The following is a 24,956-nucleotide window of genomic DNA, read 5'->3' as shown; positions in this document are numbered from 1 at the left end:
CAAAAGCGTTTTAATAAAAACATCAAACTTAAGCAATGATAAATTTTTTTCCCTTTCGGGAAATATTCCAAAACAACGCCTATCACTGCACACATCTAGTGTAATGATTGCGTTGTTTGAAATTTTCAAACAATTAAACTTAAAAAGAAGTACTCGGAACAGAAGGCTTTTCGGGATTCGGCTAAAATCTTTTTATCTTTTTCGACTTTTGCATTTACAAAAATAAATTACAATTTACTAAATAATGGTGATTGATATAAAACAATAGAAGCGATGGGAATGGTACAACATAAATTATTAAAAAGTCTTCGCCGGAACATACTTCCTTGATGGCAGAGAGGGAGCGATGATGGCAGCAGTGGGCTGCTGTACAAAGGAGCTCTGCTGCTGGACCCCTTGGTTAAGGGATTGCAGCTGAACAATAGGCTGACCATGGGGCTGGATGGTGGTTTGGCCACCCTGGGAGTGCTGGGACGCAAAGCTGCCCAGGTTGAGGGAGCCACTCGAAACGCTAGCGATGGGGGCCACTCCCTCGTCCGAAATGTGAGTGGCGCCGCCCAGGGCGTCGTACTGAGCCTGGATCTCCTGCTGTGCGCGCTGGGCCTCTTCCTGAGTCTTGTACTTAATGAAGTAGACCTCGGGCTTTTGAACCTTAGCCTCAGACTGGGTGACCTGCAGCTGCTGCTGAATCTCGGTGAGATCGGGCTTTTTAGAAAGCACGTAGATGACGGTCTTTTCCTCGTTGCTTGACTGGGCCCGCTTCAGAGCCGCGGCGGTGTATTTTAGATTCTGAGTCGGCGCCTTTATGAAGACGATCCGGTAGTTCTTGCGGATGGGCACATTTTCCAGTTGTGGCTCGTCCTGGCGTAGTTCCTCATTCTCCTCGGGGGCAGAGTGGATGTAAATGTCCTTGGTGACGATCGCGGGGCGCTGGACGAACTGGGTCTGAAGGGCTTGCTGCGGCTGCTGGTACACGATTTGCTGAGGCTGCTGCTGCACAGTGCTTATCAGATGCTGGGGCGGAGTAATAATCGGCAAAGGAGCGGAAGCAGAAGCAGGAGCGGGGAAGGTCTGCACGGCTTGAATGGCGGGCTGCTGAGCCTGGACACCGATCGCGGCCTGAACACCGAGCTGTGCGATAGTTGGGACGGCGGCACTTGCGTATATTCCACTTGATGAAATAGGTGTCTGAGGACGGAGATTCCCTATGGGAAGGGCTGGTAGCTGAGGTTGGTACTTGTATCCCTGGGGAGCTGCTGCGGTGAGGGCCACCAGGCACTGCAAGACCATACCAAGTGTAAACTTTTGCGCGGATCACAAATGTGCTAGATTCTTACCATTAGAACGACGAACTGCTTCATTTTTACTTTGAACTGTCAGAGTTGCTAGGGTCGACTGATGCCCTGCCTTTCCAATTTGTATGTTTTTATATCTATCCAACAGAGCATCGTTTTCCCACAGAAAGACAAAATTATTAGGCACTACCATAAAACGGTTGAATCTATTATTGACTTCACAACTTCGAATATGTAACGTATCACATTGGGCGGTTGCCAAACCTCAGATTCGTATGCGCATATGCACTACATGAATAGTCCGGGATCTTATCTAACTTGGCGACCAACGTTGCGTTTAAATTTAAATAATCATTTGATATCGCCATTGTCAACGCCGAATATATTTATATGCTAAATACAAATAGGTAGAGCGGTTCGATTGACCAAACTTGGATAATACGAAGAAAGTAAGATTTATAGACGGAAACCTATACACATTCATGTCCAAAATTGTGGAAAAAATCAGATAACCCAATATACTTAAACTAAAAGGTCTTTGTGAAAAGAAATAGGAATAGGCAGGAATCCATGTACTGCTTGTATTTGCTAGTTAAATTGTTTTGTTTAACTTAACTTATTAGGCAATTTTAGGTGTTTTATATATGCCAGAAAGATTTTGACGGTATGTACCCTTGTGGGCATTTAAGTGGGAGCTTACATACATTAATACATACGAAAGACAAAACTTAAATATTATTTTGTACGCGTTACTCGTACAGTAAAGGAGTATATGTCCGTCTGTCCGTCCGTCCGCCCGCATGAACGTCGAGATCTCAGGAACTATAAAAGCTGGAAAGTTAAAATTCAGCAACCAGACTATAGAGACATAGACGCAGCACAAGATTGTTGCCACGCACGCTCGAACGCCCACAAGCCGCCCAAACTGCCACTCCCAAACTTTTCAAAAGTGATTTAATATTTTTTCCTTTTTTATTAGCCTTGTAAATTTCTATCAATTTACAAACAAAATTTTGGGCCCGCCCATAAACCGCCCAAAAACTGCTACGCCCACACTTTTGGTAAATGTTTTGATATTCTTTCATTTCTTTGTTAATCTATCGATTTGCCAACAAAACTTTTTGCCTCGCCCACCATAACGCTCACAAACTGCCAAAAACTGTCAGTGCTGAAATTTCTGAAATAGTCAGGGAACTCAACTATAGCGTTCTCTCTTGTTTTTCATGTATTTATATTTTTGTCTCCTTTTTCTATAAGTATGCCAGAGAAATGTGAAAATTACTTGTTTTAAGCTGAGTTCCTCTCTTGCCAGTTTTTTTTTTTTTGAGCGTTAGGTATATTTTAATCTAACTTTCACTACGTATGTGTCGCCAAAAATAGCTAGCCTTGAAGCCATATTTGTTTTCACTTTGCATATCGTTAGAAAATGGCAACAAGAATAATTAAATGGGAAAAAAAATAAAACAAATTTTGAAAAATGTTACCAGGTCTACTTGGCTAGTGATCTTTATTAAGAATATATAAACTTTATAGTGACGGTCTCTTCTACCCGTAACAAATTGTAAAAGCGAATCTAGTATACCCTTTTACTCTACGAGTAACGGTTATATCTAACTTGTTTATCTGTTTAACTTTTTTGCGGCAAATGGGTTTCCTTTGGTGAAGATTGGACGGAAGCGTTTCCGACCATATAAAGTATATATATTCTTGATCAGGATCAATAGCCGAGTCGATTTGGCCATGTCCGTCTGTCCGTCCGTCTGTCCGTCTGTCCGTCCGTATGAACGTCGAGATCTCAGGAACTACAAAAGCTAGAAAGTTGAGATTAGGCATACAGACTCCAGGGACATAGACGCAGAGCAAGTTTGTCGAATCATGGTGCCACGCCCACTCTAACGCCCACAAACCGCCCAAAACTGCCACGCCCACACTTTTGAAAAATGTTTTAATATTTTTTAATTTTTGTATTGGTCTTGTAAATTTCTATCGATTTGCAAAAAAACTTTTTGCCACGCCTACTCTAACGCCCACAAACCGCCCAAAACTGCTACGCCCACACTTTTGAAAAATGTTTTAATATTTTTTAATTTTTGTATTGGTCTTGTAAATTTCTATCGATTTGCAAAAAAACTTTTTGCCACGCCCACTCTAACGCCCACAAACCGCCAAAAACTGGCCTTCGCACTTACACTAGCTGAGTAACGGGTATCAGATAGTCGGGGAACTCGACTATAGCGTTCTCTCTTATTTTTAAATTAAATTCAACAAAGTAGTCCAGCAAGTTTGTCTTTGCAAATTACGGAGCAGATAAAGCTTTAAAGTGTCAGATGAGTTGAAAAGTATACAAATGACACACTAAATTGTTCTCCTTGTGTCCTTGTTTATTATATTTGCTCTACGGCATCTGAACACATTTGTGTGTGCTTTAATCGAATGTTACTTTTAAAAGGCTCTTATATTTAATTGTAGATATCCAAAGTAGAAAGGAACCATTTTTGGACCAACGAGCCAATGTAATCGCCTATCTAAATTTTGACACCTAAAGTACATAGATGCCATTTTTATAGCTTTTTCCATATATTCCTAACATGTGCACTTCATACCTAATACCTCTATTTTATAATTATACCCGTTACTCGTAGAGTAAAAGGGTATACTAGATTCGTTGAAAAGTATGTAACAGGCAGAAGGAAGCGTTTCCGACCATATAAAGTATATATATTCTTGATCAGGATCAGTAGCCGAGTCGATCTGGCCATGTCCGTCTGTCCGTCCGTCTGTCCGTCTGTCCGTCCGTCTGTCCGTCTGTCCGTCCGTATGAACGTCGAGATCTCAGGAACTACAAAAGCTAGAAAGTTGAGATTAGGCATACGGACTCCAGGGACATAGACGCAGCGCAAGTTTGTCGATTCAGGTTGCCACGCCCACTCTAACGACCACAAACCGCCCAAAACTGCCACGCCCACACTTTTGAAAAATGTTTTGATATTTTTTCATTTTTGTATTAGTCTTGTAAATTTCTATCTATTTGCCAAAAAACTTTTGGCCACGCCCACTCTAACGCCAAAAACTGCCCTTCGCACTTACACTAGCTGAGTAACGGGTATCAGATAGTCGGGGAACTCGACTATAGCGTTCTCTCTTGTTTTAAAATAAAATACTACAGCTTATCAGTAAAAAGTCGATGAGCTACTGTACTACATTCGCAATTTTGTTTTGAGAAAAAACAAGAGAGTACACTATAGTCGAGCCACGGTCCTCTCTTGTTTTTTTTAAATATTAAAAAAAATGTTTTGCAAGTCGATAGAAATTTACCAGACTAATAAAAAAAAAAGAAAAAATATAAAAACATTTTTCAAAAGTGTGGGCCGATAAGAAAATCGCATCTTTCCCACTGATACAGCAGTGGCTGCCGATGCAAACGACGCAGACCTCGATGGGCGGGTTCTAGCCAGATGCGGTGAGTACCCACATATGGTACGAAACTCGATAGCTGATGGATTTCTACTGAGGCCCTAATTTAATCCCTTTGAATCTGTTTTCGCAGGCTGCCGTGGGCTTCGAGTCAGAGAGGGGGCGAGTCTTTTATAAATGTGGTGGCAGCTTGATAAGCAAGAGATATTTGCTTAGCGCCGCCCATATACGAGTGAGCATGCCAATTAGACCCCTGAACCAAAGTCCCGTGATTGTACTTTTCCGCCCAGGGCGGTCCCTAAGGGTTTTTTCTAGAGCTGCCCACGAGGATAGCCTTCGCAATGGGGTACGGCGCCACGAGCTTCGCTAAGGCCATGACAAATCTTAACCTAACCATAGTGCCGATCGCCGATCCTACTTGGACTCGATCGAACTTACTGTGTGGACCTGACAGATGAGAATTGTCTGCTGTATTTCCAAAAGCGAAACCAATTAAAGAAATCCAGAAACGAAGAAAGCTTCGGCAAGCCGAAGCTTATTTACCTTTGCAGTAATATGTTTATTTTCATAAGCTATTCACCTTTCGACACTTCCTGTAACAACGGACATGGCCAGATAGACTAGACTAGTGGTTCTGATCAAGGATCTGTATATTCTATGGGTTCGGTAGATTACGAGTAACGGGTGTACATACTGAAGTAAAAGTATGCCTTTATCAATCGGAAGTGAATCAACAGTGATAGTTTTCTTTTTAACAGAACTAAATATCTTTTATCGCGTTGGCGGATTAAATCCGCCTGCTTGGCGATAAGTTTCTGAGAAGATTTTTCTGAATTTAACAGTGCAATAGGGGAGGGAATTTCGATTGTGTAAATCTGATACATTATGATTAAAAACAAAAAAACGTTGATTTTCCCATATTTTTAATTAGTTTACTGATGCTAAACAAATTTTAGCCAACATTCTATATTGTCAAAAATACTGTATATACCGAATAAGAAACATAAAACTTTTCATCATGTGTACATCATTTTATGATATTGAAAAGGATGTCTTTATTTTTAAATTACATTAAATATAGGGTTTAAAAAGGCAAAAGCAATTATATTTTTGGTTAAATTTGCTGAGAATTAAATCATTGGTTTTAGACTTTATTGTTGGCATCAATAATAAGTTGCTTCATGTCTTCATAGCTAGGCTGGTTCTGCGCGTCAAGAAAAAAGTGTTAAAATTATTAGAAATTATATAAATCTTTCATGTAGCAACTGCACATTTAAAAGCATAGGCCAAGATTATTAGTAATAAACTTACGGATCGAATGCGCTATAGCTGTTAGTATGATTAATGAGTTGACAGTGATGATATTTAAAGTCAGATATGGTCGAAAAGGTACAAGCTGTGTAACTAATGAAAGCTCTAGGCCTACTTTGGATCACGTACCTGCCAGTAATTATCGTCCCAATGGGGGAACATGCGTTGGAAAACACTTGGTTCCTTGCCCTGGGGGACGCGGATGATGTTCACCGTGTCAAAGGAGCGAGCGGTGGGCTCCATACGAATGTAAAGCTGTAAACAAATAAAATATATGTAATTAGATGTTTTAAAGAGCGATAGTGTAACAACAAAACCTTAGCCATGTCCAGAAGCTTGGCATTTTCCTCTTCAGATGCGCCAGAGCCAACCCAAAGGTAGATCTCGTCTCCAGCATCCAATAGCATGATGTCTTCGGGGTCCAAGTCCTCTTGCTCGTATTGAGCAACTTCCTCAACCTTCAAAAGTCCGGCAGAGCTAAGGCGACAGTGGAAGAGGCGCGGTTCTAGCAGTGGAGCTCCAAGGTCACCCAAGCTGCGGTCGTACTGGCCTTCACCTTTTAATTCCTCCCAGAACTCATCTGGTTCGGCGCCCTCTTCCACCTGCTCGAGCTCAACGTCATCCCAGTAGTCAGAAAAGCGATCCACGGCTGCTTGTTTTTCGAAGGCAGATGCGCCCAAGCCTTTCCAAATGTAGATTTTGTGGGACTTTCCGGATAGAAGGGCGAAGGCATCACTTGAGGCCAAAGATGAGCTGTCAGCGGCCACTTCGCCAGCATGAACATCGCTTTCGACGGTGCCGCGAATGCGAAAGAGCTGCGTTGACACCGGAAGTGCAGTTAAGGATGTCAATAACTTTCCCTTAAATATCTTGTAGAAGTGACGAGGCTCGTGGCCCTGATTGGTCTGCACCAGAAGACCTTCCTTGGAACCTACTAGACTCTCCTCGAAGGCACGTTTCTTGGCCGCGGAAGAGGCTTTTACTCCATGCCACACATATGTTAGGAATCCAGTGTCCCCGTTCCTACCATCGTAGTTGTAAGTAAGTACATAAGAGGCAAATCCCATAAGAGGCAGTTTCTCCTCAAAGGGAACGCTGTTCACCACGATCTCATCGGAACCAGGCCTTGCAACGTACTGTGTGATTGTTTCAATGCCGTTCTGGCCGTTATCCGGCATGAACCCAAAGGAACGACCGCCACTCTTCTTTAGCTGAGTCACCACAGAGTCAATTTCATCCTCATTTAACAATTCATCAGAGCCGATATCCAGAGCCGACCGAATAAGGCGACTATGGGCCATTCCGGCATCACGCCAGGAGGCAAAGTACTGCTTAAAAGGTGCGGACTCAGCGCCCTCTACAATGCGGTGGATTTGGGTCCAAGCTGGGTACTTCTTGGTGCGTAGGAACTCCTGCGCCTTGGCCATGGCGTCCGTCTTCTCCTTCTGAGTGGCCCCCTTTCCGACCCACACAAAAATGCCAGATCCGGTGTCCAAGATAAAGCACTCGCGAGTGTCGAGCATAGTCTGAGTCAGTGGTTTTTGTCCAATAGTGTCCACCTTCAGCTGGCCACTGGCGTCGCTGACCTTGTAGAGAGAAACCGCTGCTGCATCCGTCCTCTCGAACGCACCATCTTCGTCGGCAGTTGACTCCTCGGGCACCTGGTCAGCAGAACCCGATCCCAGTACGTCGAAGAAGAGCTGCTTGTCCACATCAGTGCTGAAGTCGTCGACGATCTGAACACGGGCTCGTCCGTTATGATCCTGGTCCCTGATCTGATTCGCAGCGCTGATAGCCTTAAGCTTCTCAACGCGCTTGGCCTGAGAGCCTACGTAGACATATATATCGCTGCCGGCATCCAAAATGAAACAGTCACCCTTGTTCATCGACGACACGGAAAGATTCACCTGACGTACGCGGACGTTACGCTTGCCCTTGACCTGAAATAATCGCTTCTCTCCTTGGGCGTTTGTCTCTACGTGCTTAAAGCCAGTTCCGACGCCGCCCTGTTCATATCGAATGCCTACAATAATATTCAGTTTAATGAGACGTCCAAATTGGTTTGACTAGTTTTACCGTTTTTGAAGTAGCTCAGAAAAAGCTGTGATTCGTGGTCCTGCACCTCGCGATGTTGAATAGGGCCACCATTTAACAAGTCATCTAACTGGACGGTAAGAATAGCTGCAGCTCCAGCCTCATCCGTTGAGGTCTCCGATCCCAACCAGAAGTGCACATCCCAGGACAGTTTTTTGTCTTTCTTGTTCTCAATTGTCTAAATGAATATAATTACTCGATTTTGAAAATGTTTAACTAACGTTTAATTAAAACTTTTTAAGTTTTAATACATACTTACATTAAGAACAATAAACGAGTCCCCAGTGTAAAATTTGCCATAGTTATTTTTAGGATACACAACGGGATCAAAATTCTGAAAAAAATTAACACATTTTCTTAAAAGAACATTTTTTAAAATGCCTGATTATTTGGTCTAAATATTTATTCTTGGCATCGCTCGATTCTACACAAACGTTTCGCATTTCGACCCCAATAAATTTGGCGGGTGTTTAGTTAATTAACAAGAAGGAACCGACGTCCAGTGTACATATATAAACAATTATTATATTTATTCTCTGGAAAGGTATTTATAAACACATAGCAGCCACACTGCCCTAGTTCATGAAGAGAGGTAAATGTCGGCCGATCTCGAGCTCAATGCAAGCGATGTAAGCAAGCGCCAGCTATACAACCGAACCGGGTAGGGAAGAACTGAATCCTATAATATGACTCACCTCGATGCGCCAGATTTCCAGGCCGGGAGTACGGCCAGCGTTGGCGAAGGAGGGGTGCATGACGCGTCTGGATGGCTGCTTGCTGTCCTTGCCACTAGGCTGAATTTGGTCGGAATTCACGGGAAACGCGGGACGGGCGTTTAGGGTGCCGGCTGAGCAAAGAGTGGACGAGAGGGCTAAAAACACAAGCAGTCTGAAAAAAACAAGCAGATAGCTATTACTAAACTTTAATTGATTGTGACTAAATAAACAAAACTAATTTAAACAGGAGGAATTGCTATAGTCGAGTTGCTCGACTATCAGATACCTATTACTCAGCTAGTGGAGGTGCAAACATTTGCTGGAATATCGATAGAAATTGGGGCAATAAAATGACAAACAATTAAAAAGATTTTTTGGCAAATAGAATTAAGCTCTCTCTAAGCGCTCTAAACCTAAACAGAATACAATGAAATCATTATGTTAGTCAAGACCATAAAATACCACAAACTAAAACACACCACAACTGTCTCATGGGCTACTGGCGAACCCTGGAAAGGAACACAAATGTCGTGTGTTGAATCACACTGTAGACACTTTTTTTCGCACTTACTCTATTTGAAAAGGCGGATTGTTAAAGTTTTGCTAAAATGTATCACCCAAAAGCTTTCTGGACAGCGAACTGCTCGCTTGCATTACCTGGAGATGACTGTCATGGTGGCGGCGCCAGAGGCATCCATTTCGAGTCTGCCTCTGTTCTGTTCGACGATAGCGGGCGCCGAGGAGATTCCCGAGAGCTTTGTTTATTGTTGCGATAAATATGTATGAGTCGCGAATGACGTATATGCCCAATGTGTATTGGCCTTTGTTTTTATCGCTGCGTTTGTTTCCAGTGCAAACAGAGTCCGTTCTAGATTTCCGTTCTCCGTTCCGTTCTCTAGATTTAAGCAGAGAGAGTGGGAACTGTAAGCAAGAGAATCATCAGGTCAATAAGAGAAGTAAAGATTTTAATATTTTCGAACTTATCGCTGACCGTATTTAGAATTGTTGTTTGACCGTCAACAAGTGCGCGTATATGTGATATACAGCCAGCCAGCCACCCAGTTAACAAAGTCATTAAAAACTAGTAATAGTCTTCAACAATAAGACCTTCCCCAAACTCGTATAAGCTATACTTCCTGATGGATTTATCGAATTTGAGTTATGGAATACTAAATGTCAATATTTCCCAAAAAGGGGTTTTGCTCTCCAGCTCCCCTATTGTATGATATCATGTTTGTATCTCCACTGCGATGTTTGATCAGAGCATAAGGTTAAGCCGAGCAATAAAGAGCCTGCACGCGTGTGATCACAAGTTGTCATTCAGTTAATGAGTTTTGACACTTGGCTCACGTGGGTATAATATCACGTCTGTTTTCGTCATTCGGCAAGCCCATTTAGCCCTTCCTCACAACTGGGTCACAACCACAATAAGAAATTAGTTTTTATTGAGAACACAGCATGGGTATTGACCATACCATAAGACTTTTGAATTAAGGGTACTACAAAAAAACTATAAACAAAGATATTCACCATATGCAAATAGCCAGAGCACTCTCGTCCAAAAGCAGGTACACATACTTTGAACGAGTTTTGAATATGAATTATGCCCATTTAGCACCTACTTCACTCACAAGTAATATTGTGGTCTAAAGATGACGGCTGCACATCAGTATCAGTTTGGGAGTCCGTTAAGAGTTCTCCATCGCACACTGATTTCGGTGTTCCGAAATTAAGTCTATTTGAACAAACAAATTTTGGAATAATAATATTCCGAATCTGCTCACAAGTTGCACCAGATTGAATCGGTGAGAAAAATGCAATTTTTTTCATTTCCCATTTTTCCACGAATTTTTGGTCAGTAGATCTTTCAAAACCGCTCGTATACGTAACTTTTAAGCCTTCTAATGCGTATTTCCAAAAATTTCGAGATAAGGGAGATTTTAGAAAAACCCGGAGTGCGCATAGTTCACATATATGTACATTTTATATTTGATGTTTGAAAATGATGCTTGTATTTGTACACTATTATATAATACACTATTTACATATATGTATTTAAAAGTTTTCAACAATTCATGATCTGCTGACATCCCCGTAAAAAAACTAACATTAACTGAAAACATTAAAGGAATTAAAAAATTTATTTGGTTACCATTAATGATATTTTATCATGTTAGTATGAATATATTTTTCCAAAAACACTTTGCTAATAGCATATATTATATAGAATTGACCTTAGCTCCGATGTTTGTTTTTTTAAAAGAGTAGATAAGACAAATCAACGGCCAATTTAACGAAATGAGCTCAGCAAAATAATAGTTTTGGAAATTTGTTATTCTCTTTGTTATAATCAGCCTTCAATAAAACTGATTTAGTCTAGGCTAAATTTCCCTTTATACTATTATATGCTATATAAAGCTATGCTATTACATATTGCTGATAAAACACCATTGCATTTTTTGAGCACACTTACTTGTACGTCAATACGATCTGCGCAATTTCAGAAGATCCCGGTGCGATGATTGTAAAACCTTCGAACGACAGGCGGCCAGAGCGCTGTCTCACTAAGCTGACACTAAGCGAAAGCCAAAGCTCGTGTTCGCTTTTATAATATTTTTCTTAAGCCCGAAACGCGCTCGCGTCTCGTCGCAATCGCTCTCTGAGGTTGCTGGGCCGATTGATATGCTTATCAATCGTCCCAGCTTCGTGCGATAAGCGACAAACTAAGCTTAAAACAAATTCTGAAAACAAAATTTAAAAATTCCCATAAAAATATGTATGTATACTAATCTATTTATTATTATTTTAATAAGGTGGTGGTCGGGGTTTAGTAATCTGCTGCGGTATTTGAAAGGTAGTCGCGACGTCCTATGTTTGAAGCTTGCTTGTTCTGAACAGCCTCCAGCTTTGGGCATTCCGTGATGCGATGGCCTAGACCACCACAGTAGGTGCAGCCATGCGAATCGCCCAGGTCCAGGTGCTGGTGCTCGGTCTCAGGCGCCAGTTCGTCCAAGAAATCTGGGACCTCTTGCTTGCCCTCGATGAGCAGGTGCTTCAGGTCTAGCAGGACCGACTGCTCAGTTATCTTGTTTATTAGCGTGGTAGCCAATCCCTTAGTGTTGGAACGACCTGTACGGCCAATACGATGCACATAGTTTTCAATATCGTCCGGCATGTCATAGTTAATAACATGTTGCACGTTGGGAAAGTCGAGGCCCTTCGAGGCCACATCGGTGGCCACCAGCACATCTTTTTTGCCCACGCGGTAAGCATCGACCGCTCGCGATCGTTCTTCCTGATCCTTTCCGCCATGAATTGCCACCGCCTCCACGCCTTTCAGCAGCAAATACTCATGTATGCAATCCACATCCTGCTTCTTCTCAGCAAAAACGAGCACGGGCGGCGCGGTCTTCTGCAGGCAGTCCAGCAAATATACCACTTTTGCCTCTTGCTTAACGTACTCAACATGCTGGGTGACGTTCATTGACGCAGCACCCGCGCGTCCCACATTTATTGTGACAGGCTTCACGAGGGCTGAACGGGCAAAGTTTTGGATCTTTTTTGGCATGGTGGCCGAAAATAGAAGTGTCTGACGCTGGCCTTTGAAGAAGGAGAATATCGTACGCACGTCCTCTTCAAATCCCATGTCAATCATGCGGTCAGCCTCATCCATGCACAGGTACCGGCACATGTCTAGCGTAAGGATTTTCTTGTCCAGCATGTCCATGAGGCGGCCTGGTGTCGCCACAACGATATGTACTCCGCGTGAGATCACGTCAAGGGCCTCGCTGACCGGCAACCCACCCATAGCCAGGCAGGAACGAATCTCAGGCATTCCGCACACCTGAAGGTGCTTGCTGTAGTGTTGGATGATCTCGTGTGTTTGCTTGGCCAGCTCGCGGGACGGGCAGATGATCAGCCCGTAGGGGCCCTCGCTACGCTCAAAAGGCAGACTGTACTCCTGTTCCAGGGCAAACATGATGACCGGCAGCACGAAGACAAGCGTTTTTCCAGACCCTGTGAAGGCTATGCCAATTAGGTCGCGGCCAGCTAGTACAGTGGGCAGACCTTGCACTTGGATTGGGGTCGGGGTCTTAATGCCTTTGGCCGCTAAGCCGTTCAGAATACCTTTGGGGAACTTCATTTCTCGGAAGCTGCGAATTGGCGGGCTTGGATTTTCTCCCTCCACTAGAATCCTCAACTCCTGGCGCACGGCCTCGCGCTCTTTCTCCGACATTGCTCGAATGTAACGCGGCGGCTGCCAGGAGGTTTTGATGGGCTGCTCGTACTGAATTCCCTTTGCTAGCTCTGCCACACCCATAAGGGCCTTCTGCTGAGCAATGCTCTTCATAATCTTTTCCTCCTCTCGTAGCTGCTTTTCGACGGCACTCAGCTTTTTGGCCTCCGCAATTTTCTTTAGTTCTGTGTGCTGGTCAAGCAAACTAATGTTGTACTTCCGCCCCCAGGTCTCGACGTCGTGAGCGCCTAGCGAGTCGTCCTCATTCTCGTTTTCGCTCGAAGACTTTGGCTGCGCCATTTCCGAGGCTAGATGTACGATCCTACCCAACTTCATGAGGTGCTGCTTCTTCCGTTCCTTCAACGGCACGTACGGCACGTACTCCTCGTTGTCCTGGTCGCCTTCCTCGGAGGAGTTAGACGACCTCCGATACCGCTTTACAAACGCCATACAAGTCGATCTATATTTCTGACTTTCGCTTTGGGTAATCTGGATGTAAGCAAACAGGCCACTGCGACGTTTTAAACTTGGCTAACCCGGCTATCGACGGCAGTTTTTAAACAGTAATTCCACTGTCAGCTTTTTGCCTGGTGTATATTTACAATGTCAGTGCGAAATACATAATTACGCATGCTGCAGTAATCGAGTACGTAAGAATTAGTCAATTTATTACGAGCAACAAATTTGCGAAAGCCAGAGCAGTACCCTTTCAACCGAACCTTTTCAATTCCATTCAATTCCTTTCTGTTAAAATAACAGCGACCGAATATCCTATAAATCCGTTTCCATTCTGTCTGCAACTGTTGTGTATAGAAATAGGTATTCTAAGCAGTGTGAATATGCTATTTAATTCAACAAATTATATCGATTGCTGACATTAAACTAACTTTCCGTCCGCTTCTAGCTCGAAACTAGGGATGTCGTGATATTAAAAAAATATCGTATCGATGATGTTTTTTTATAATAATAATAATACAGATAATAATAAATTCTCAGTGAAATTTGGAACTTTCTGAAATTTGAACATACGCCCACATGCATACATATGCCATATGTAACTACCTTCTTTTTCGCACACTTTACGAAAACATCGTAATGTTTATTTTTAAGGTGCGAGGACATGTTTGAAGTGTTTCCACTGGTTTTTATAATTCTTTCGAACAGTTTGCACATGTCAGAGTCAGCAAAGGGAAAATATCAAAACAAATATCTCAATACCGATATTTGGGAAAAATAAATATTACGATATAAATTTATCATTTTCAGAAAAATATCGATATATTGATATATTATTAACAACCCTACTCGAAACATCGATATTGGTATATCACTTGCCATACAAAACTATACTTGACAATTTTACAAAAAAAAAGAGCATTGTCTGGATTAAGCCCAAATTTAAAGTGCAAAATACAGAACTACCTTTGCTATGTCTATGTCAAAAACGACTAACACCTATAATCGTCAGAACTGGGAGGATGCCGAGTTTCCGATTCTGTGCCAGACTTGCCTTGGGGACAATCCGTACGTGCGGATGATTAAAGAGCGTTTCGGCAAGGAATGCAAGATATGCACGCGTCCATTCACAATATTTCGATGGTGTCCTGGTGCCCGTATGCGCTTTAAAAAGACGGAGATATGCCAAACATGTGCGCGCCTGAAGAACGTGTGCCAGACCTGCCTCTTGGACCTGGAGTACGGATTGCCCATTCAAGTACGAGACGCGGCGCTCAAAGTAGCTGACAATATGCCACAAAGCGACGTTAACAAGGAGTACTACATACAAAACATAGACGCCCAGCTGCAAGACGGTAATGGCACAGAGGCGGCTGGGGCTGTCGGTCGATCCCTCGCTGCTAACGAAATGTTGTCCAAGCTTGCGCGCACGGCGCCGTACTACAAGCGGAACAGGCCGCACATCTGTTCCTTTTGGGTTAAGGGCGAGTGCAAGCGTGGCGAAGAGTGCCCATACCGCCACGACAAGCCGAACGAGCCGGATGATCCGCTGTGTGAGCAAAACATTAAGGACAGGTACTACGGGCGCAACGACCCAGTGGCCGAGAAGATCATGAAGCGTGCAGCCTCGCTTCCCACACTCGAGCCGCCGGAGGACCGAAACATCACCACTCTCTATGTGGGAAACCTTCCCGAAGAGATCACAGAGCCCGAGCTACGAGATCAGTTTTACCAGTTTGGCGAAATTCGATCCATTGCGCTGGTGCCACGCCAGCAGTGCGCTTTTGTACAATACACCAAAAGAAACGCTGCCGAGCTGGCTGCTGAGCGGACCTTTAACAAACTGGTGATCCAGGGCCGGAAGGTGAGCATTAAATGGGCTCACTCTCAGGCAAAACAGAGCACCGCCGCAAAGACGGACAGACGCTTCGACTTGGCCGGCATTCCTCCTCCTAGCGCGAAGCCTAACGACTACTTCAATCTTCGCCAAGAGCAAATCAACGTCATGCCCGCCGGCATGAAGCTGCATCAGCTGCCATCGAATCTAGTTCCGGCGTCGGCTTACCAAATGTACGGTCAGTCGACTTATGCAGCGCCCTACGGCAACATCAGTTCCACAGCCGCCTCTACCTCGAATGTGAGTCTCGACTCCATATCGATTCCTCCGCCACCGGGTCAAGTACCTTATCCAAGTCAGGACGCCAGTCGGATGGGAGCTGTAAAGAAGTAGACAACCCAATGGTGAAAAGTGGGTTCAATTAAATAAATCCGTTTTATAAAATAAATAAATACAATACAAACACTTAAAAAAAAATTTTCAAAAGTGAAAAATGTTATTTAACAAATTTTTCATATACTGAAGATTGGATAAGTGATGCAGGACACTATTTGAGCCTGAAATCATCAAACCAAACATATTCTTACTCGGGAGTTTTTTTTGTCTTCGATGAACTAAAATATTTTCGAAAACTAAGATCCTAAACATAAAATGTTTGATTTTTAAAACAAAATCTCATTCTTAAAGGTGTAAAAATGTAAATTTTTTTTTAAATTTTTAGTCTATATAGAACAATTTTTTGTGCTAGATTATGAAAATCCCATCAATAGTTTTTATATTATCTTTTACACAATTTTGAAAAACATGGTTTTGAGAAAATGGCGTTTAAAGTTTGCAGTCTAGGAATGACTGGCTCGTCGCCAGTCACTATTCCACAATTTTGAAAACTAGCTTTTGAGGTATTGCCATTATCTATGACTTAAAACAATACAACAAATTTTTTGTTAAGTGTATAAAGGAAGTTTCTCTTTAATATCAATAGAATTTATGCAGAGAAAAATTGAAAAGAAAAAACACTGATTCGGCACGCTTCAACAGAAAATGCATGAGATGTAAAAAAAAAAATGTTTGATAGCAAGCCAATTGAGCAATTTTGGATACATCCACACCCACTTTTGTGGAAAATGTTTTGATATTTTTTCAGTTTTGTATTTGTCTTGTAAATTGCTATCGGTATTCCAAAAAATTGTTTGCCATGCCCACAGTTTTAATAAATGTGTGGAAATTGTTTCTTTTTATCATTAGTCATCTAAATTTCTATCGATCTGCCAAACAACTTTTTGCCACGCACACTATAACGCCTACAAACCGCCAAAAACTGTGTTTAAGACTCTCCATCTCCCATCCACTAGCTGAGTAACGGGTATCAGATAGTCGGGGAACTCGACTATAGCGTTCTCTTGTTTTAACTGGCAATATCCGTCTAATCATATAATAGTTTGTATAAGAGTTTTTGTTTGCTTACATCATTAGCTGTGAGCTTTCAAAGTGAGCATATGTTTCAGCAGGTGGTCTGCAATTTTTTTTTGGACTCTTTTTACCCAATTTCTATCACTGTGCCAGAAAACGGTGAAAATTGCTTGTTCGTCCTTCGACTAGCTGAGTAATGGGTATCTAATAGTCGGGGAACTCGTCTACAGCGTTCTCTCTTGTTTTTACCTTGTGCTTTTCCTTGATAGGAATGATATTGTATGTATATTAATATATTTGTATATACATACATATCATTTCAGATAAGTAGGAGGACTTGCGTCTTAACTAAACATATGAACAAAGTATTCAGCGGGTATATATGTACATACATTGGTCTATATACATATATTATATGGGTGTACGCATATATGCATTATTTACCAATATACAATTAATAATATCTTAGCAAAAAACTATATTTGCGTTTTGTAATTATTTCTAGTTTTGAGATTTTTATCGATAAATTACACGTGTGCAAGCGTCGCTTATTTAAACTGTAAAAGTAAAAACAATTAAATTACAAACTAAATAATCCAGCGTTTTAAACTTTAAAATATAAAGTAAGTGTCATCCCCGTATAATTGAGCGCACATTCGCAGGGAGACGCGTGCACCTCGGCTAAAGTTTAAAAACTTGTTCAGCAGAACTTAATCATTCTGTTCTTAAGTCTGTCGGAGAACACGTTTTAGTCCGCTGATAATAAAACTGCGCGATGGCAACTGTTTTTTTTGGAACTGTCGTGCACACGAAGTCGTTCAGCGAGTTCGAGTCCTTCGAAAGTGGATTCCTGGTAGTAGACGACTGTGGCAAGGTGGGCACAATGACTCCTCAAACAACACAATGATCTAACGTGTGTTTCGCACACAGATAATAGGAGTGGGTCAAGACTACCAGGCGTGGGCAAGCAACAATCCGACTCAGGCCAAGGGTCTGATCGAGGTCAAGCTGTCGGAATATCAGTTTCTTATGCCAGGTTTCGTCGACTGTCACATCCACGCGCCGCAGTTTGCTCAACTGGGATTGGGACTAGACATGCCGCTTCTCGACTGGCTGAACACGTATACTTTCCCACTGGAGGCGAAGTTTTCCAATCAGCAATACGCCCAGCAGGTCTACCAGGGTGTGGTCGTAAGTAGAACTTGGGAGCACACGAACTTCTTATCATTGGGTCGCACCTGCCCACCACCTTGTACTTTATTCGCAGAGATAAAAATAGGTATACTAGATTCGTTGAAAAGTATGTAACAGGTGGAAGGAAGCGTTTCCGATTGAAAGTTAAGATTATGCATGCAGATTCTAGAGGCATAGACGCAGCGCAAGTTTGTTGATCCATCTTGCCACGCCCACTCTAGCGCCCTCAAACTAACCAAAATCACACTTGGAAATTAAAAATGTTAAATTTTTTATTAGCTTTTTAATTTCACTTTTGCAACAAACTACCGATATTTCAAAAAATGTTAAGTTTCTCGATAGCAAACCCACTAGCTGAGTAACGGGTATTTGATAGTGCGAGAACTCGACTATAGCGTTCTCCCTTGTTATTTGATAATAATAATGATAACGATAATTTAAACACTAGGAAACAACACTGCGATGCGGAACCACGCTGGCGTCCTATTTCGCCACCAACCACTTGGAGTCAACGCTAACCTTGGCGCGGGAGGCGGTGCGTCAAGGCCAGCGGGCACTGGTAGGCAAGGTCTGCTCAAACTGCAACAGCCCCGACTACTACGTGTGAGTACCGAGCGTGACAAATTTCGTCTTTTAAACTTAGTATTTTTGCTCTGTACAGGGAGACAGCAGAAGAGGCGGTCAATGCAACTGTGGCTTTTGTGGACGGCGTGCGGAAGCTTGGTAGCCCATTGGTGATGCCGACAATTACGCCTCGCTTTGCCCTTAGCTGCAGCAAGGAGCTGCTAATGGGTCTGGGCGATGTAGCGAAGCGATTTGACCTGCATATCCAGAGTCACATCAGCGAAAACCTGGCAGAGATCGAGATAGTAAAGGGGATATTTAAGACCAGTTACGCCAAAGCATACGACGATGCTGGACTGCTAACGAACAAGGTTAACTCTTTTGGGTTATAGTTTATGCGCCATCTTCACCTTTCTTCATCTTTCACCTTGCAGACGGTAATGGCTCACGGTGTGCATCTGGAGGACGACGAGGTGTCACTTCTTAAAATCCGCGGGTGCTCGGTGGCCCACTGTCCCGCTTCGAACACTATGATAAGCTCGGGTCTGTGCGATGTTCAAAGACTTGTGAGCGCCGGCTTGCACGTAGGTCTCGGCACAGATGTTTCGGGGGGAAACTCCGTCTCGATTCAGGACGCCTTGCTGCGCGCATTAGATGTGTCAAAACACCTGGACTTTTTCAAAAAGCAAAACATCCGCGGAACGGGGGTGGCCAAAACACAAGATCAGAACTACATTCCGTTAAAGTACAAGCAGGCACTCTATTTGGCCACTCTGGGTGGCGCCAAAGCGCTGTCCCTGGATCAGTTGACCGGAAACTTCGTCCTAGAAAAGGAGTTTGATGCCTTGTTGGTGGATGTCAGCATCGTCGAAAAACCCTTGCGGAGGCTAAGCGTCGATGAGCTGGTGGAGAGGTTTATCTACACAGGCAGTGATCGCAATATTGTTGAGGTTTTCGTGGCCGGCAAGCGTATTAAACGGGGATAGAAGAGAGCTATTAACCTTTAACAGTGGAATTTCTCAAGGAAAAGTATAGAGAATTTATTTTTATAGTGGTAAACATTAAATGCTGAAATGGAATTTTCAGATAATCTCCAATATACTTCTTTATGTACACAGCTAAAAAGTAAAAGCAAATTTATCTTTACTAGTTTTACATTTTATACTCGGAGCAGCTATGTACATATTCTATACTTCTTGCTTCCACCACTTTATAGATTAATCACATATTGACTAATGGGTCAAGGAATCTAATTACAGCGAAATTATCTATTACAGGGAATAAATGATCTCTATGGTGTGATGGATAATGCGTGAAAGCAATGTCGCTAAAGTCTGAGGGTTTCTGACGTTATTGCTGTTTAATGCAAAAGGAATGTTGAATTTGGCTTTGCTGTTACACAAATTAAGTAAGATGTCCTCAGGCGTACAGAATTTGTTGTTGAGCTATATAAATTGGTTGCGCTATCGCTAGCATACATATACCAATACTTTACCTTTAGGGATTAAAGCTTACACTTTTACATGAATTTACACTAGATTCAGCTAAGAGTGCGAAAATACGGGCTAACTGCGATTAATATAAGACGCGTTTTACGCGTTAAACATATTTTGCTGCGTGGCATCGTTTTCAAAATCTGTCCATGCGTTGTTTAGTTCCATAAAAATTAGCTTGGCAATCTCCTCATTCTCTGTTCCATTATGCTAAAAATAGAATGCATTAACACAAACCAAATAGTTTTTGTGCGTGTATCCTACCTTATCAGGATGAACTGCTAGGCAGGCGCGACGGTACGCTTTCTTGACCTCGGTTGGTGCCACCATGCTGGACATTTCGCAGCGCTGCCACTTGGCATTGTCCCACAGCACTGTGTGCATAGAGCAGAGAAGCGCACGTATGTTATTTTTCTTACCATCGGTCTGCAAAATTGTAAATTAAACGAAGCTTCTTTTAAGTTTTCGTATTGTCTTACCCATTCCATAATCCGCACTTTCTTCGGGTCCATATCCCTTACCAAATCTTCCTTGCGCATTTCATTAATGGATCGTGGACCATGGTTCATTTTGCTGCCAAAGGAGTAGCCTTGTTGGCCCAGAATGTCAGCAAATATGTCCTTGGACCCGCCAGTGCCCGCTTGGTGCGCTGCTTTCTGTGAATCAAAGTGGACTCGACTGTAGTCTGGTCTTGATTGGGCAGGCACCGACTGTGACTGCGTCGGCGTCCTAACAGACGATGACGTGGGATGAGTTTGCGATTGCGGCGGTGTTTGCATAAACGTTGCTTGTGGTTGCGAATATGGTGATGGCTTGTGAGTCGGGCTCGAGAACTGAGTCGGCTGGGGACTAGTGCCGACGGGAGACTTTCCACTTAGCGTGCTGCGGTTAAAGTTTATGTTGAACTCCGTCACCATGTCGGCGATGTTTGCAAATGGATCTGCAGATGGCTTTACTGGATGAGTTGGTGAAAGATTCGTAGCCGCTGGCTTAGCAACAAAAGTTGGCACGGAGCCAAAATGTGCAAAGCCCGATGGCTTCAAGCTGGGCACGTTTCCTGGGTCCACAGATCCAAATATGTCGAATGGGTCAGAGTTTATTTGTGGTTGCGGCTGCTGCAGTGGCGGTGGTGGCAATATGTCGGGAATTGGCGCTGAGCCTATGCCCGTGGAGTCATCATCACCGAAGGCCCCTAACAAGTCAAAGCTGGCATCTGTGCTAGGCTTGGCGCTGGCTAACGGATCTGCTGCTGGTACGTCACTGGTCTGCTGGTTCAAATTAAGCAAGTCTATGGGTGGAGAAGGCTCTGGCATGGGCGACAGAAGTTCGTGGGCGGTCTCCGTGACATCGGGCAAAACAAGGGGAGAGCTGGCGCTCTCCCTGGTGCGGGCGCTTGATGGTAGCGAGGAATGGGTGCTGGGCTTGGTCACTAGAATACGTACATTAACCTCAATGCACAGAGCCAACTAGCGGGCGCACTTACCAAAATTGTCGACCATCTCTGCATACTCCAAATCTGAGCTAAACAAAGCGGCGGATGATCGCATGGGCTTGGCTGGCAACCATGGTGGCTTACGGCTGGGAGGTGACTCCAAGGCAGTCACAGCCAGAGAAAGTGAAACGCAGAAGCGAGGTGGCACCTGCTCAGACTCTGGCAAGTCATCCAGGTCCTTGTTTGTGAATGTAATCAACGTTTCTGGTTCGGGGATGAATCCCGTGTTAAATTGAGACTGACATATCTTTAGGCCTTGTGGTCGCACCATTCCCTTTCGGGCGTGGAACAACACCACTGTCACATCACCGCAGACGGTCAAGTTAATCGGCAGAACTATTTTACCGGATTCGACCTGATACAGCCTGCAAGAGTTGGTTAACCAGAAATAATTTGAATGGATCTGTTGCTTTAATTCTCACCGTAACATTTCATAGTCCTGCAGTGTGCTAAGCAGCAAGTTCCCATTGCAATACACCTCCATATAGATCCTACATCCGTCGCGCGCCTTGCTCATTCTGGGCACAGGCTGGCAAGTCATAGATACAAGGTTTGTATTCTTGTAGTGCGGCAGCAGGGGCGTGGGCCGCAGAATGTCACCGAAGTAGTACAGGTAGCGGAACTCGGAGGGGCGCAGGTTAATGGTATGCCGCTTGACAGCGAAAACTTGCACCGCGTCTTCCGGTTCCTGAAGCAAATCTGCGTACATAAGAAGCGCGCATATAACGGTGGCGGCAGTGCATCCACCCGAGTCTCCAGTCTGCACGACTACAATAGATTTAGGGTCCGCGTTGAGAAAATTGTACATGTCGGCTGATACGGTAAACAGGCCCTAATGAAAATGAAAGATTTGATTTTTATTTTGTTATCTAAGAGATCTTCAATTGTAAAAACTTATTTTTTTTTTGTACATTAAATGCTGGCAAACGGCATCTTTTTAAACTTATCACAAAACGTTATCAAATGCCTGCTGGCAACATTACATACCTCCAGATTGGGAGCATGTGCCTGTGGGCACCCATAAACTGAACATGCCTCAACTGTTCTCACGGGCGGCGGTAGACGTGGCTCTGTTCGTTGACCGAAGTTGTAAATGCTAATTTTTTGTGGGACAAAACGGCTCTCTAGATATAGTCGGACGTCTTCGATGTTGTTCGTCTTGTACGTCGACTCAAATCCGTCAGACGGGCAGGGCATTACCAGGATACGAGAGGTAATGTGGCTTATATCAAGATCGTTGCGACCAAGAGATTGTTGCATTGTTTGCATCATTTTGGTGGACGTATCTTTAATGTTCTTTAAAAGCGTTCCAGCGCCGCCTCGAAGTGATGACAGAAGACTTCCGTGTCCATTACTAGATAATGGTACGGTGGCGGAGAGCGGTATAGGGTGGGGAGTGGTGTTAGACGGTTCGGTGAAGAACTCAGAGTGAACCGAACTTTTGCGATAAGGACTCTCGGTCGGAAGAGACTCGATGGGAATTGTATGAATGTCTAGAGGTCCTTTAAGCGACCAATTATGTGTCTCAGCGAGGGCTGCGAGGCCTTCTAGGACCATGGCAATATCCAGGCGCTCGAAGGGGTTCACTTTTAAACAGCCCCGGATTATATCGCGAAAGCACTGGTACTGAGGATCTGGTGGTAGTATGTAATTGGCGTTAATGATTCGTAGCTTGCCGCCATCCTCATAGGGATGCTTGCGATAGCACAGGAAGTAAAGGATGCAGCCGAGAGCCCATATATCCACTTTGGGTCCGATGGGGTTGTTGGACCAAGTGTCGAGCATCTCAGGAGATCGGTACATCGGTGTAGTAACAGTGTTTAGCTGGTCCTCCAGCATGCTGCGCTGGTTGGCGCTCCACTGAAACGTGGGTGACAGCACTTCCGTGCTGGCGGATCCAAAGTCGCACAGCTTGATTTGTTTGTCGTTGCCAATGAGAAAGTTCTCGATCTGCAACCAAATAGGAGGGTATTAGTCTGTGACTTGCAGCTTATGTTGCAGAACAACCTTTATGTCTCGGTGGGCTATCGGCGGAGACTGTGCGTGTAAGCTGGCCACAGCCCGAGCCATTTGGTAGAAGATGCGCAGCACACAGGTGGGATCGATCGGGGCATTGTTTGTTCTTAAGCAGTCCACCAGTGAGCCGCCTGCCAAGAGAGATTGTTGCTCAAGTGTACATACTGTATGATTGGACGCTCTAAGGCGCCACTTACCTTTACACAGCTCGGTGAGAAGCAGGTACTGAGCTCCTAATTGAGCTGACGGGGCGATATAACTGGAACTCACAAAGGCGACAATGTTTGCGTGCCCTGACACCTGCTTGTGGATGCTGATCTCGTTGATGATGGCGGTGGAGGCCTGCTTGTCAGCCGCGATTAAGCGCTTGAGGGCGTATTCTGTGCCAGTTTGCACATCTTGGGCTACGTACACAAAGGCGTATCCGCCTGAAAAAGGGGATGGAAGCGAAAAGCCAAGTAGATAACGAGATACTGATAAGAGCCTGCCTAAATGCTAAATGCGATACGCCCAACAGCTGGTAGTCTAATATGTATTTACGAATATTCTGTCGTCTTATCTACAGCTCTCGCCACGGATGCGAACTTTTACCCGCCTCCAGCCTACTATCCTTCGTATATAAGAATTGTTTTCAGAGGTCATGGGCGCAAGTGGTAATGCATAACCGTGATAGTAGCGATGCACAGTGGCCAAAATGTGTCTGTTGGCCTGGCTGAGCTGGAGCTGCGCCTCTCAACAGCGTAAACAAGGCACAGACAAGTACTTGGATCGGCCTGGTGGCTTTAGTTGCACTTCCTATTGATTTTTCAACCCACGCGCCTCACCTTCGGCAATGACACACTTGATGCACAGCCTGTGCCCAGCTACTTCTACGAACTGGCCCACGAAGTCGTTGTCCAGCCTGCCCCCGAGGGGTCCTGGTGCTCCGCCTCCTGCCGTTTCGTTGGCCTCGCTGGAGAAGTAGTTAAAGTTCAGCGACTTAAAGAACTCGCTCATTTTGGTGGTGGCCAATGCTTGACGGCTAGAGTCCACAATTTATTCACTTATAATATCAGGCTCCCGTTAACAGAACTAAAACATTTTCTTAGCACTGTGGCCACAAAAAATAAAAAGATGAATGTGCAGGGCTGCGGAGGTCCAGGTTCGGCAGCAGGTGGGAGCGGAAGCTGTTGGCTCCGATAACTTGATCCCGTAGCCCTGGCGAACAATCGATACTTGGCGCTTTAATCTTATCGATGTGGCGCGCCGATAACGGAAATATTTATTATGTACTAATTTACAGTTATTGAATGGGAACATTTTGCAATGTGTATTTAATTGATCGAAATTATATATAAAATTTAATAGAAAAAACTGGAGTCTAACACAACAAAAATTATTATTAAAATGATTATATTCATATAATAGACCTATATCTAAGGTAGTTT

The 24,956-nt window shown here is 43.8% G+C and overlaps 6 protein-coding genes across 7 annotated transcripts; 2 read left to right on the top strand and 4 right to left on the bottom strand.

Moving 5' to 3' along the window:
* Positions 1-167: 167 nt before the first annotated feature.
* Positions 168-2,228, bottom strand: LOC6535260. Its single transcript, XM_002095880.3, has 2 exons — positions 1,338-2,228; positions 168-1,278 (listed from the first exon to the last, which is right to left on the bottom strand). Exons 1-2 carry the CDS (start codon positions 1,359-1,361, stop codon positions 298-300), a joined length of 1,005 nt encoding a protein of 334 aa, XP_002095916.1. The 5' UTR covers positions 1,362-2,228; the 3' UTR covers positions 168-297.
* A 3,511-nt stretch (positions 2,229-5,739) lies between these two features.
* LOC6535259 (gelsolin) lies at positions 5,740-11,448 on the bottom strand. Of its 2 annotated transcripts, XM_002095879.4 has the most exons (8): positions 11,304-11,448; positions 9,488-9,751; positions 8,810-9,002; positions 8,374-8,448; positions 8,097-8,292; positions 6,338-8,043; positions 6,150-6,275; positions 5,740-5,913 (listed from the first exon to the last, which is right to left on the bottom strand). In XM_002095879.4, the coding sequence occupies exons 2-8, from the start codon at positions 9,526-9,528 to the stop codon at positions 5,854-5,856; spliced, it is 2,397 nt and encodes a 798-aa protein (XP_002095915.1). In that variant the 5' UTR covers positions 9,529-9,751; positions 11,304-11,448; the 3' UTR covers positions 5,740-5,853. The 2 variants fall into 2 exon arrangements, with proteins under 2 accessions (XP_002095915.1, XP_015047000.1); XM_015191514.3 differs by lacking the exon at positions 11,304-11,448 and having other exon boundaries at positions 9,402-9,509.
* Positions 11,449-11,603: 155 nt separating this feature from the next.
* On the bottom strand, positions 11,604-13,618 carry LOC26535764 (ATP-dependent RNA helicase abstrakt). The gene has a single exon (XM_015191513.3). The coding sequence runs from the start codon at positions 13,515-13,517 to the stop codon at positions 11,658-11,660; it is 1,860 nt and encodes a 619-aa protein (XP_015046999.1). The 5' UTR covers positions 13,518-13,618; the 3' UTR covers positions 11,604-11,657.
* Positions 13,619-14,376: 758 nt separating this feature from the next.
* LOC6535257 (pre-mRNA-splicing factor RBM22) lies at positions 14,377-16,154 on the top strand. The gene has a single exon (XM_002095877.4). It carries the CDS (start codon positions 14,497-14,499, stop codon positions 15,751-15,753), a length of 1,257 nt encoding a protein of 418 aa, XP_002095913.1. The 5' UTR covers positions 14,377-14,496; the 3' UTR covers positions 15,754-16,154.
* A 1,194-nt stretch (positions 16,155-17,348) lies between these two features.
* On the top strand, positions 17,349-19,674 carry LOC6535256 (guanine deaminase). Its single transcript, XM_002095876.4, has 5 exons — positions 17,349-17,644; positions 17,701-17,961; positions 18,413-18,567; positions 18,626-18,899; positions 18,963-19,674. Exons 1-5 carry the CDS (start codon positions 17,546-17,548, stop codon positions 19,512-19,514), a joined length of 1,341 nt encoding a protein of 446 aa, XP_002095912.1. The 5' UTR covers positions 17,349-17,545; the 3' UTR covers positions 19,515-19,674.
* A 195-nt stretch (positions 19,675-19,869) lies between these two features.
* Positions 19,870-24,657, bottom strand: LOC6535255 (cyclin-G-associated kinase). The gene is made up of 9 exons (XM_002095875.4): positions 24,354-24,657; positions 23,727-23,957; positions 23,521-23,660; positions 22,501-23,463; positions 21,936-22,345; positions 21,505-21,878; positions 20,501-21,450; positions 20,286-20,447; positions 19,870-20,231 (listed from the first exon to the last, which is right to left on the bottom strand). The coding sequence occupies exons 1-9, from the start codon at positions 24,523-24,525 to the stop codon at positions 20,121-20,123; spliced, it is 3,513 nt and encodes a 1,170-aa protein (XP_002095911.1). The 5' UTR covers positions 24,526-24,657; the 3' UTR covers positions 19,870-20,120.
* Between the last annotated feature and the right edge of the window lie 299 nt (positions 24,658-24,956).

The sequence above is a fragment of the Drosophila yakuba genome, chromosome 3R (assembly GCF_016746365.2).
Source record: "Drosophila yakuba strain Tai18E2 chromosome 3R, Prin_Dyak_Tai18E2_2.1, whole genome shotgun sequence".
In the NCBI taxonomy this organism is placed as follows: domain Eukaryota; kingdom Metazoa; phylum Arthropoda; class Insecta; order Diptera; family Drosophilidae; genus Drosophila; species Drosophila yakuba.
The sequence above is the reverse complement of the archived record's forward strand: the minus strand, read 5'-3'. Positions and strand labels throughout refer to the sequence as shown.